The sequence below is a fragment of the Mercenaria mercenaria genome, chromosome 14 (genome assembly GCF_021730395.1).
Source record: "Mercenaria mercenaria strain notata chromosome 14, MADL_Memer_1, whole genome shotgun sequence".
NCBI lineage: Eukaryota > Metazoa > Mollusca > Bivalvia > Venerida > Veneridae > Mercenaria > Mercenaria mercenaria.
The window spans coordinates 31,824,819-31,838,168 of record NC_069374.1 but is presented as its reverse complement, the minus strand read 5'-3'; the positions used below and the strand labels follow the sequence as shown (position 1 = coordinate 31,838,168).

General features: G+C 33.3%; 1 protein-coding gene across 12 annotated transcripts in view; it reads right to left on the bottom strand.

The window, feature by feature from the left end:
- Positions 1–11,911, bottom strand: part of LOC123527177 (FMRFamide neuropeptides-like) — a 57,883-nt gene extending 45,972 nt beyond the window's left edge. For 7 of the 12 annotated variants that reach the window (XM_045306485.2, XM_045306488.2, XM_045306484.2 and 4 more), the window contains exon 1: positions 11,298–11,910. In XM_045306485.2, coding sequence (XP_045162420.2) covers positions 11,298–11,363 — 66 coding nt within the window. In that variant the 5' untranslated portion in view covers positions 11,364–11,910. Of the gene's footprint in view, positions 1–11,297 lie in introns of all 12 variants that reach the window. The other 5 variants (XM_045306493.2, XM_045306494.2, XM_045306492.2 and 2 more) reach the window with 2 other exon arrangements.
- Positions 11,912–13,350: the final 1,439 nt, after the last annotated feature.

Below are 13,350 nucleotides of genomic sequence, written 5' to 3'. Positions count from 1 at the left end.
ATTTCAATATATATATTTAACAAAACGATACCTGCCAATTGATCCGGAATGTTCCGAATAATGCAGTAGTCTTTGCAGACTACTTGTCAAAATGGACGTAAACGTGCATTTTAGAGTGCCATTATTGCGATAAACATCGTTTCTATAGTGATGTTTTCAGTCGGAGAAAGTGGTATTTATGAGTTAATGAACACTCTAAATGTATTGATTCTAAACTCCGATCTATCTTTTGGATTGTTTCTGGAAATGTTCCCGTGATATATTGGGGTGATAAATATTTACTCATGGGAGTTTTCTATCAATTAATTTAAATTGTCACAACAGTGGTTCATTTGTTCAATTGTTATATATTCATTTTAAAATCTGGTATGGCATTAACAGGGGTGCTTACAAATTTAATTGCATAAAATGGCAATGGAAGGCCAAAATCAGCAAAAAGGGAAAAAAATGGGTAAAGGTCTCCCGCTGAACATGAATAATTTTGACATGTTCCCCAGTCCATTTGTGAATGTTATTGTAAATTCCTACTGTAATTATATGTCTGGTATATAAAACATAAACAATTAATATTGGACTTGAAAGTTAACCTTTAGCCTGCTGGCGGCAAGTCATTTTGCCTTTGCGACCAGTGCAGACCAAGATAAGCCTGCACATCCGTGCAGGCTGATCATGGTCTACACTGTTCGTTATTCAGTCAGTAAATTTTCAGTGAACACCCTTTCGAATAATAAATGGTATTGCCCAAATTGAATGATGGATCAGATCATTTTAGAAATTTAGCAGGCTAAAGGTTAAACATACTCGAAAGGCTACTTCTAAAAAAAAGGCAAGATTGTGCATTGGGCAATAACAATAAAAGGCTGCTCTCTCACAGTTTGGGTGAAATAATTCAATGGCTCTTGCTACATTTGTTTTATTTTTAAAATATAATCCGTGCTTGACAATTGGAAATGGTGCAAGAAGTGGAAATTGGAAATAAACATTTCGATGTTGATTCTATTGCCCCTTTTTTGTATCTTACAGGCATATTTTGCAAACTACATTCATGCTCGACAAATGCTTTTGCTGATCGACAAACCACTGTGAACAACCGGTATCACATATTTACGGTAATAAAAGTAGCGCTAGATAGCTGTAAATAAAATGGCAGTCCGCGTGGAATGGGAGTCCGGTGAGAAATCTTTCCCTATATCGCAGCTATTTTACAGAATTATACGAGAAACCTATGTGCATAGAGAAAGGATAACACCGCCAACCTGTGTAGCTTTTGCCAATACCATTTACTGGCATTACCGGTTGAACACGATGATAACGAACTGCAACGCTATCCATGCGAACAAAATGGCTATAAATATACCGAATATGTGAAATATGAATTATTGAATATGCAACAAGTGAATTCCGTTAAAACACGTTAAACATAGGCATGGAGTGTACTTGTTAGAGCATCGTAACTTCAATATAGATATTTAATCATTTTATATCAAATCCCCATGTTTTGAACTACTGCTTTATTCAATTCTTTTTAATTCTTCACAAATAAAATATCGCCGAATGCTTGTTTTCAAATTTAATCCACAATGCTACTTTATTTAATATGCGTAAGCGGTTTTATCTTATATTTTTTGCCTTTAATAATTATATGACATACACCATGATCATATTAATCTAAGCGAAATTGCACAAAATTGGCATGTCTTTCTAAGTGAAAGCAAAAATGAAGATAAATAACTTTTCAGTTTCGGCTTGACTATTTTATACATTACTTATAATTAGCAACAAACTAGGACCAGTTTTCATTACATACTTCTATGAACTGTCGTTGTAAATGGATTTCTTTAGTCACAGTGTTCTGCATTTTCGATATACGCATGTTAGTTTATATTTTATTCAACACAAATTTAATTTTGATTAAAGCAATCAATAATTTCAGCGCATTTCAGTAATTGCGGTAAAATTGCTAAAGCGTTTGAAAGCCGTTAAATCTGTAAATATTTACTCAAAATGTTATTAAATCGAAATTACAGAAGAAAAGAAGCTCTATAAGGTGTTGAACACTACTCATTTTATGAACTTGCAATATACAATAAAATTCGGTAATTTTACAACTATTTGCAGTATGTTTTAAATTACGTTATTCTCCAACAAGAATGAAAAATAATAAAATGCGTAATTCAAAAGTGCTTATAAACTTTCAAAGTTCTATTTCTTACAATGTGGACCTGAAGAAAATTCAAAATATTCAAGTACGACAATATCTCATAGACAATTTTTTTTGAAAAATCAGATGGGCTAGAAATGATTAAGATAATACACAAAAAATGGATTAAAACATATTTATCGCATCAATACAAATTTGATATAAGCTGTCAGATTCATATTATCCGTTTAGTACATATAAAATGTGATGGTACCACTATAAGACATACTTATTATCTACAGTAAACTAAAACATTTCTATGTCTTAAAATGGTAAAGCAGGCTTGGCTGAAAACTTAGCTGTACAATGGTTTGCAAAGAGACTATATAGTTACGCATCATCAGACTGACTGTCAAAATTACTACCAATAATTCGGATAGATGCATACAATTCTTTCCTAAATTGCATATAGAGCGGACAGTGCAACAAGGCATGTTCTTCATCTTCAACAAGATTTATACAGTTAAAACATGTTCTTTTTTTTAGAAAAGTTTTCATTCCTCCCAGTTTCGAGTCTAATTGGTGTTACACCACCTAAATAAAGCCATCGTTCTACGATAACGAAATACTAAATGCTATTTAAATAATTTTCAGTCCCATTAAAAAGGACTTAAACAATCTGTAGGTTCGTAACTTATTTTTACCCTTTCCTCTAATTGAAGATACTCACTAATGATTGTTTCAAATGATTAATTTCTTTTCAACATCTGCCAACACTACATTTGCATTCACCCATATTCCATGAAAGTAATTGTGGTCTTTGGGGTTGAATAATATTAAGCATTTCCTTAATACGGTAAAAATGTTCCTATATTTGGTGCCTGATGCTGATTTAGACCAATTAAACACTTTACTTGCTAAATTGTTACTTAATCAATTATTTTGTCACTTTGTCAAGTTTCGGCACACATTTCCATTTTAATTTCATAAAAAAAGATTTAATGTACATACAGTCTGTAAATCATGTTTGATTTTAAAATTATACAACACGTCAGCAATATTTTGCTTGCACTTGTGAGCACGTTATTCAGCATCTGATATGTGTTCCATTAATTGCAACATAAACAAAGATAGCTTTGTTGTTGACAGTTCTATAATGTAACGGCAAAACGTTCAGTTACTTGGTGGGCGTGACAGTGTACCCTATCCTAGAGATTTTCAGCTGAAATTGTTGACCGCATTGGAATAAATATTTATCTTAAACCATTCTTTCCAATACACTTTTGTTTACCTAGCCTCTCATGTTTTTCTCAAAATTCAAAACACAGACGACATGTCAATTGAATTATTTTGGTAAGAGCCTTTTAAAACACCCATGTAATGAGATAACAGTTTACTCTCAGAGACATTTACATGTTCCAGAGCCAGTCTTCTTCAGCAATTATCGCTCCTAGCTATCATTTAAGATGGACAGCTGAAAACCGAAACATGACACCGCAATTGTACAAAATTGTTAATCAAAATCACCAATTTTAGATGAGAGAGAGAACTGAAGAACGCTTTCTGAATATGTTGCCTCTAAAATAGCTGTCTGGATATAACGCGCCTAACAGAAACATGGAGTCGATAAATCCGAAGCAGTTAAAGCGATCATTACCTTTTTGTAAGAGACATGCTTCAGATTGTTTTTCATTATGTAATTTCAAATTGTTATTTTTCTGTAAATATTGTTCTTCAAACAAAGTCAATGTATTTCAAATTCGAGACATATTTAAGAGATTGTCAGAAACATATTTAGAGGTCGAATCAAGAATATCGGTTAAGCGTGAGAGTTTCTAGGTGGGGTGGGGGATAGGGATTCAAGAAGAATGTTCCTCAAAAACATCTTGTCATGTATACCTCAACTGGTGGAATCTGCTGTATAGTTGACAAAGTTTCAGGAGTACTATTTGACTCAATGTCATCATTGTTTTTTGAAAAAGCATTTTAACCGAGTTAATAGATTTTTTAGCGAGACAAACACCTTAACCAAAATGACTGATGTGTCAATTCTATGCTATCAAAATGTATGTTCGCAAAATCTATTTCTCAATTTAGGCTATCAAAAATGTATGCTGGCAAAATTATCTTATGAGGAGTGGTGCGTCGACTGCATTCACCCGCCATCTCCCTTCCTCCCTTTTACATTTGCCCTTACAGCATGGGATGAATTGGCAAAATTTAAGTGGTACGTAAAACATAGTTTACAAATCCCAAATTCTCCTTGAAAAGAATCACCTGTTTTTTTTTTGTTTTTTTTTTTTTTTTGTTATTCTTAATACATGTATTGCATTTGGTTAGTCGTGTCGTCTGCCCGAATTTCTTCCGTCATGTAATTCATGTATAAAACTCCCAGTCTGTTTCACTGCCTTTTGTCTTGTAGAAGCGACAATCTGTCGTGTCAATTCGTGCCAAAGGGTAGATGAGAATATCAAATTCACCTAATGAGCAAAAATAGTTCTGTAAGACTGCGTAATGATACAAAATTTTAATAATTAAGTTTCTTTGTGTATCTTTTAATTATTGTAGAGGAGATGCTATTGACAATCATTATTATGTTGGTTTCTGCTAATCTGAGAAAATTGATCAGACAATCTAGTTCTTTTTTCTCCATGAAAGTATTAGATAGTGTAATCGAAGAATCCAAAGCAGTCGTTGAACTTAATTTATTTGATTTCTTGACAACATGAGAGTCATATCATTTACCACATTTGTGACACAGCAATCAAATGAGTACATAATTGTCTATGTCTATTTTTGTGCCATTACTATAGCAGACAATTAACGTAACGCATAAGCAAAAAATTCATGCACAGTGTCGTTATTCAAACATTCTATTAGACAATAATTTTAAACAAAGGGAGGCGACTCCGGTACGTTTCCGTCACCGGAAATGGAATATTTGTTGAAAATCTAAAACCTCGTTTACATACTTGAACAAAAAGACCATGACAAGGCAAAAACATCCGATTATTCTTTTTTCCTCAGTTGTTGATGTTTTGGCTGATTAAAACATGTCAAATATTCCTGGTGCCAAAAGATAATGCACAAATAATGTTCATTTGGGTCTGCAGTCACTGCAAACAGTACTTCACTTGAAGTATTCTTGCGATATAGAGGGCATTTGTTTGTTTAGGTGTAAGAGAAACATATATTTCACCGAGTGAACACCATATACAATATTTTCACGACAGGCGCAGAATGTAAGATATGGTGTTCACGAGTGAAATATATTTCAATCTTACATGTAAAACAAACCAATTCACTTTTTACTTCATGGTTTGACTAAGTTTACCCATTTTATAGTTTCTTACCAGTGAAAAATATATTTGATGAAATACCCAGCCCAAGTAATCCCTTAAAAGTGTCAAAGCGTGCAGTACCTCTGAACGTATTATCCGATGAATTAAGTCATGCGCATACGAATTATTCCAAATGTCATTTTGTCTTGCTTTTTTTGAAGAAAGCTTTCTAAACAATGTGCGAAGTGGTATGATTCGTCTTTAACTAATTCAAACCGAAAAACAATACTAGCTTTAAAGACCAGAATCTAGTCCGTATGACAACTAATTTGTATTGATTCGGAGTCACTTGGTACTGTGATAACAACTTCCGGTTTCTGTCTGTCACATGTCAGTTGTACATGAAGGCAGAAATTCCTTGCTAATTGCCAAGGGCATGTAACTACGGGAACTTTCAATAGCTACATGAGCTGTAAAAGAACAGAGCGTGCACATTAAATGATGTATTTAGCCCGCAGTACAGCATAGCTGACTAAAATGCGAGGTCAGCAGACTGGATTTGGTAAGTCAGTCCCATAGCAACTATTACTACTCTAACCTAGTACAATTCATATCAATTAGTCTGAGAAATAATTCACTGACATGCAACTTTTGGAGATTTTCAAATGATTTAGTTGACATACACACGAGATATGAATCGCAGAATTCGTTTCACCGTTAATTTAAGTAGAGCTAATATGTCTATTTTATCCCAATTTGATTTATAATTACAGTTCCTTATTAAATCAAAACGTATATAACATTTGCAAGTAGCGTACCGTCATACTAAAGCCTTACACAAGAATGTTATGCGTTCTTGAAATGCTGATGTCCGCCAAGTACACTGTAGAATTGAAAGTAGCAACATTTATCATTTGAATCAAAACAAATTGTTGTTATTCAATGCTTTAAGATAGGCAGATGTGAATCAACTTTTGGTAATGTTAGTAAGTTAAGGTGGCATGCAGATGTAATATATATACATATATCTAACTGATACCGATTTATTAGTAACCGTTTCCCCCAAAATGTGTCTGTCTGGCTCTAGCTTTTATTAAATACAATGATTTAATATCTATCAAAAACATCGAATAAAAGCAATAAATAAATAGTAAGATAGCTAGGTATGTTGCGTATTTTGAACTGCTTGACATTAATTTTACTACGCATTGCTCGACATTTTACCGTTTCTGAAGAAAGATGAATCACTTAAAAAAATATTGATATTGAGTACTAGTAAAAAAGATGTGCAAAAATACCAGGAAAGATGAAGCACCCTGTTTAAGTTCACAGCTATTATGTCATCAATGGATTATTGTACAAAAACTCCAGGATTTTGTATTACCGATCGCCTGCCACGGACAGCTTTTATTCCATACCAACACTGGGAGCAAATATTATGTGATTTTTAGTGAGATTTATTGGAAACATATTTATACATTCTCGTATTGTAGAGAGCTAGTGAGCGACGTTAAAACAGCTCATTTCACTCTTACGTGCTGAAAATTGAAATCATCTTATTCAGCCACGAAGAAAGAAAACAATAGTTAAGTTAGAAATTGATATCACCATTTCGAAATAACTTTTTGGCCGTGAAAAGAAAACAAAATCGTGTTTCAGAAACTTCAATGGTTTTGCAAGGCTTTTGAAGTTTGATAGAAAAGCAACATTTACCATGTTACGTTATCTATTTATGTTTATGAAACGATTGTCCTTTCACAGATAAATGCCGTATTTACCGTTTTCGTTGCGTTATATGAGGTCCAAAAACGGTAGGATAGGCAAGGTTTGGGACAGTGTTAGAAATTAAATGTTTTAATTTTTTTATATAGGCCTATATTCGGTTATTGTAATTAAGTTTACTCCAGTTGAATTATACAAAGCACGCAATAAATGCACACGGATACATAAATATGACATCATAATCAGCACGTGGTACAGCTGACCTATCGATTCCTTAAAATTTAACCACCAAGCCATTGTAAACGTGCTAGAAGTACATAATCTTAAATCATATCGAACAATGAACTTTTTAACATAAAGTAACTAGTTCCTTCTCAAAGGAATGGAATAATAAAACTTCTAATCTTAGCGATTTTTCTAACCACATGGACTCGGCTTTGTTTATGCGTTGTTAGTCGGCTAATTCAATCTGACACTAATTGACAATAATGAACAGCTTCCATGAGTGGTCACAAAATTTCCTTGTATCGGATTTAAGACTTACTATGTTGTGACACGATCATTTAACATTCATTGCGCTGGACGCATTCATTCATTTGAATACCTGAAATCTTGCATCTTGCAGGACACATGATTGACTCACGGGAATTGTGTTATAGATTTACTACAAAGTGACACTGATGAAATATCAATACCATCCGAAGATCTTCAGTGGTGGAATTACAGACATATAAAAGTATATTATTATTGAGCGTATTCTAGCATAAAACTGCTGTTATTTTCATGTTAAATGGATGTTATAGTAGCAAAGTTAACACATGTTAAGGAGATCACGTGTTGTTACCACACTTTTTATATATTATATTATATGCTTTCAGTGGCCCAACAGCCCAATAACGCACAATTAAAACAACTCTTAAAGGAAATCGCTATAAGGGGAGCAGGTACCAACCACGTAGATTTTATATACCTAAAAAATTGCTCCTATATACATCTTTTTCTTAATTTCTCATTAGACCTAACTCAGCGACTAAGCATGGGAAGGCATTAGTAACCTACATTCTTTTACATCTATAATATATCATTTACAATCAATCTGTCATTAAATCTCCGTCAGCTACATCTTTTTCACAATTATACACCTATTTCCGTACACTAATGGTCGAACAATGGACACACTGATCTTAATTATATCAGTTTAGGTGATCTGTGAGACATAATCTATGGGAAAAATTATAACGTCTTGACACAAAATCAGGGAGCCATCATATGAGCAGGAATGGCACCTTGCGTGTCCGACAAATCACTTCAACTAAATGATTGATTCGATGAAGCAATTTGATTTATCACCGCGGCCGCGCTACATTAGTTTTGCATTATATTGCATAAACTGAAAGAATTAATGTGTTACAATGTCGTTTCAGCACTCTTATCAGGGCTGTATAGCATTTTATTAAAATCTAGCAATACTGAGAACAGTTGTTCACTTTTCATTCTGTAATAAATTTTCTCAATGTTTATCGGATGTAAAAGGTGACATCGCATAAATGTTTTCCCTGGAGCCCAATATCATGGTTTGTTTCTACATGTCCTGTTAAATTTACACGGAATTCCATTTTGCAAAATACAACTGACGAATAATTTATAGAGTCTGGGACAAAGGGAAAATGCGTTCAACTTGATATGGTACAGTTCTTCTTAATAGAGAGGAATAGCAAAGCCTCTAATCTTAGCAATTTGCCTCGGCTTTATTAAGCGCAGACAAAGAATGATGTGTGCCTCGTTCGTTAAAAGAGTGACAGAGACATTGAACAGTACTGAGAGAATAAAGTCCTATTTTATAAACCAAACATGCTGGCTATTAGTAGTTCATTTTTTTGCAATAAAGTCTGATATATTATAATAAATATAAATTTTCGCCTATAACTCGTCTTAATTTGTACAATTATTTCTTGGATTGATCGCGCTCTCGTTGCCATGACGTCACACAGTTTTTGTTTGCGTGATAAACTGGTCATATTCCAAACCAGCTTCTTAGAAATCTGTCTACACTAAAACGACTGTTATTATATTATAAGAATAAATAACTTTCCATGTGTTCATTAAAACGCACGAAGGCAAACTTAAAATGTATAAGCCTTTCAAAGACACTAACTTTTTATTACCAATTCGGTTGCTGTAAAAGTAAGAACAAAAAGTGCACGTCCAACATTTTAAAAGATGACAACTCTCAAAGAAAGGAAACGTTCCATTTCCCACTACTGCAATATTTTGGAGAAAGAAACCGCTTGAACGGAAGAATAACCTCAGCGGAAATATTTTGAAACTTGTATTTAAGAAATTTGAGTTCAGAAATCTTTATCAATGTTACTTTCAGCAATATTTGAAGTAGAACTATTGAAATGAGAAATTGGAACAGAAGTGTAAGTCCGTTTTTTATTTTACCACACAACAAACGGTACCTTAGAGGCACTGGAAATGGTTTTTATTCGTTTGTATGAAAACTTGTTTGTGAATAAATCTTTTAGTTTAGATACCAGATACAATAGTGTGCAGACTGTATAATGTACGCATTGATGTGCAGTTTCGGTGTCTCCTTGGCCACTAGCTAGCTGTCAATTGAACTAAAAGCTTTTTTGCATTTTTCACTTCAAGGGAAAAGTAACGCAGTGTCTGCGTCTGAATTTGCTGTCTGCTTGAATGTTGCATGTAAAAGTATTTAAGGAAAATGGACAAAGTTTGGTTGCTTATCGGGGAACCAGTATTTCAGGCAGTTCGACCAATGATATTATTTCTTGCTTTTTGTGCTGACAGAATTTCAACAACATTCACTGTCTGATGTAAGTCTCTTTAATACAATAATTTACTAGTATTTTGAAGCTGAATAATTCCATGCAAATAGAGTTTACTTAAATGATAAATTACAGAATACCAAAAGCTTAGCCCTACTGTAAGAATATTTCTGCGCAATTTGACGAGTTAACGGGAGTCATTTCATGCGTTTATTACTATCAAAGTGTCCGCTTTTTCAACAACAAAAAAAAACACATTATTTCTTATCTAACTTTCCGTTATGACAATGATGATGCGTTGCCAGTAGGTTTATCAGGCGACAATTTTATATATTATCGTAATACTGGTTTGCAATTTAATATAATGCCATGTGACTATTTCCGGACGTTGATATATATATTATTTTTTGAGGTAGGAATAAATCTAGTTCTTAATCTGGTATTTCCAGAACAAAATTTGATAGCTTTTTAGTTGAAACTTTTTCCTATGATATATGTAACTACACTTTGTATGTGATACAGTATTGATATATGACGCTGTTGTTTGATTCATTCAAATTCCAAGATCATTCTGCCACATTGGATTAATAGAGATGGATGATTGTGTTCGTAAAATGTGTAAAATATAACAAAAGACCCAACAGAATGCTTAAAATCTCTATCGGACAGAACAGATTCACGAAAATAAAGACCGGATTTTAATTTATAATAAACACGATGTGACTCCATTGCAATGAACGCAAACAAAGGAAAAATCTCTCCGTATATAATTGTGTTTTTGTAATTCTCCTTCTTATCAAATAGACATTTCCATACAGTCTGTAAATTAATCTGTGAATGTTTACACTTTCCGTAAAACCCGTGTCATGTCTGCAGTTGTATTTAGAGAGTAAATAATAGCGCTTCCTGAAACCCGGAAAATCGAATTTTTTCACTTTCGTCACCAATTTGCGTCGAACTCATTTTTTCGACGTTTAAATATTATATTGATAAATATAATATATGGCCAAATGAATCTTATAATGCGATTTGCCTAAAAATTGTAACTTGTAATGTTATAAAAAATCAAATACCTTATCAAGACATTTATGTATCCTGTAATACAGAAAATAATTTCCGTATTATCGTTCACAAATAAACTAATCTAATCTGTAATAAATTGTTAGAAAATAGTTGCGGCATTGTAAAACCTGTAAAAATTAAAATTCACATTAGTAAAACTGCAATTCAAATAACGATAAATATCAAAATACAATCCTACAATACAAAGATTTAAAAAATCTACATTGACATTGAACTAAACATTTCTTATTGTATGTCGGAAACGAACCCTATCTTACCTAAATTAAGATAAAACCTTACCTCTGAGTAGTTGAGCACAAGTATAACAATGAAGCAAACGCACAGTTGTCGTAAAAGAAGAGACATATTTTCGGATGTTTTCTCGACCGTTACTTGGTGCTTCCCAAATGAACGCCAAAGTCCTCTGTGATAATTCCGCACCTAGCGAGTTGCAACTGCAATTGTCCTCCTGTAAGTTTACCGCTCCCTTGTCCTCGTCCAAATACTTTAAGTTTAATAATGAGATTTCTATGCTAAAAAACTTTGTCAATAAATGATTTAATTTAAGAAAACAAACGTTTAATCAATTAACTGAACTGAGCTGCCTTAAGAATTATAGAATTTTTTTACAATATTGCCGTTTAAGAAAATTCTTTTGTTTTCAATTATCCAGAAACTTATCTGTCTAAAATCACATTTGTATTTTTTTTCAATGAAAATAATTTCTAAAAAACTGATTTTCGTGAGCACGATTTGTTCTGTAGAAAGTTTTAAAATGACAGATAGCTTCTTAATTTATCCTAATGGTTTGGCTGATGAAATTGGTTGGTTAAAATTCTCCTCGCGCGCTATCTGTATTGGTATGAAATGCTACAAGGCGATCAACAAGTTTTATAGCGTTGCTACTCCCACTTTTAGATAATTTGTGATCATGATATAGATTTATAGAAGGTGGTATTATTTGTGGGTTTGGCCTTCTGCTTCTGTATTTGCCATATCCTGTATCAGCTAGCCAAACATCGTAAAGTATACGTTTCATGTAATTCGTGAATTGTCTTGAAAAACTGTTTACAGTTTATATTTGTTTCTATTTTAGAAGTCACCTGAGCGCAAAATATATCTAGAATGATTTTTCATAGAAAAACTCTATATCAAGAAATAGAAAAGGAATGCTGACGAAACTAAAGGATCTAAGGTTTTAAAGCTGGGTTTGGGCACCTGTCTTGGAATGCGACATTGTCATTGGTCAATTTCAAAATGGTTTTCAAAAGCAACCAATCAGATGTTTGAATTTTGAGACTGGTCTCCAGACTCAGTTTTATAACTTTTGCTCTTAAGCTCACCCGCTGGAAAAATGCACCGAGTGTCCTAGCATGTAGCCGACCGTAAATCAAAGCGGCAATTTGAGCTTCAGATTATATTAAAACCACATGGACCAGACAGGGAGCTCTTTGTTTTAAATGGCATTATGTGATTAGGATTGTTGTTATTGCTGTAACAATGCAGAATTTACCCATGTGTATCGCATTAATTTCAGTATTTCTGATTAAAACCTATTTCATGTTTAACGGGAGCGACGTCAAACTGTCTGAAATAATGTGTAACCTAAAATTACGAGAGCTTATATGGGAAAAATGGGAAAATCTGACTTGTAATGTTATTGATAACGAAACGGGCAGAATACAGATTAAAATGCAAACTGCATTACAACCAGGAATTGATTAAGAGTCATACTTGGATACTATGATACAACAGTTTCCTATCATCGCACAGGTACCAGAGTTTCTAACTAAAATCGAACTACGGTTAGAAAATGTCAAAGCGGGCACCTGTTAACACTCGAATGATCAGAAGACGCCCAAGTACGTCACAGCTCTATTTTAGAACATCCATTAATTAAGGTGTAAAATTGCTTTTCTTTACAATTATTTGGTTGCCTATGTACCAAGCCATATATTAGAATGTGACACGGAATGATAGTATCTACAAACAATGTTATTAAACTAGATTGTTCATTATTGTTACGTAAATTTGGCTAGAACATGAATGTTTGCTTTTAGCTCAAAGCAAAATCATTATGCTTCAGTCCATTCCACGGTTATTTGCAAGAGCATGGATGTTTCTCCGGCATGTTCATGATTAAATAATTGTAAACTGATCGGTTGCTATTTGTCAGTAACTGAGCTGAAAGGTAAGTATAAAATATTCATAATGAGTTTGTAGGCACTATGAGAATTTCTGATGAATGGTTATCGTACGTTTATTCAATAAGTGTTCGAATATCATATTTTAATTGAATCATACCGGCAGAGCCTGTCTCTTGGGACATTCAGAACTTCCAGTATTTAAAATA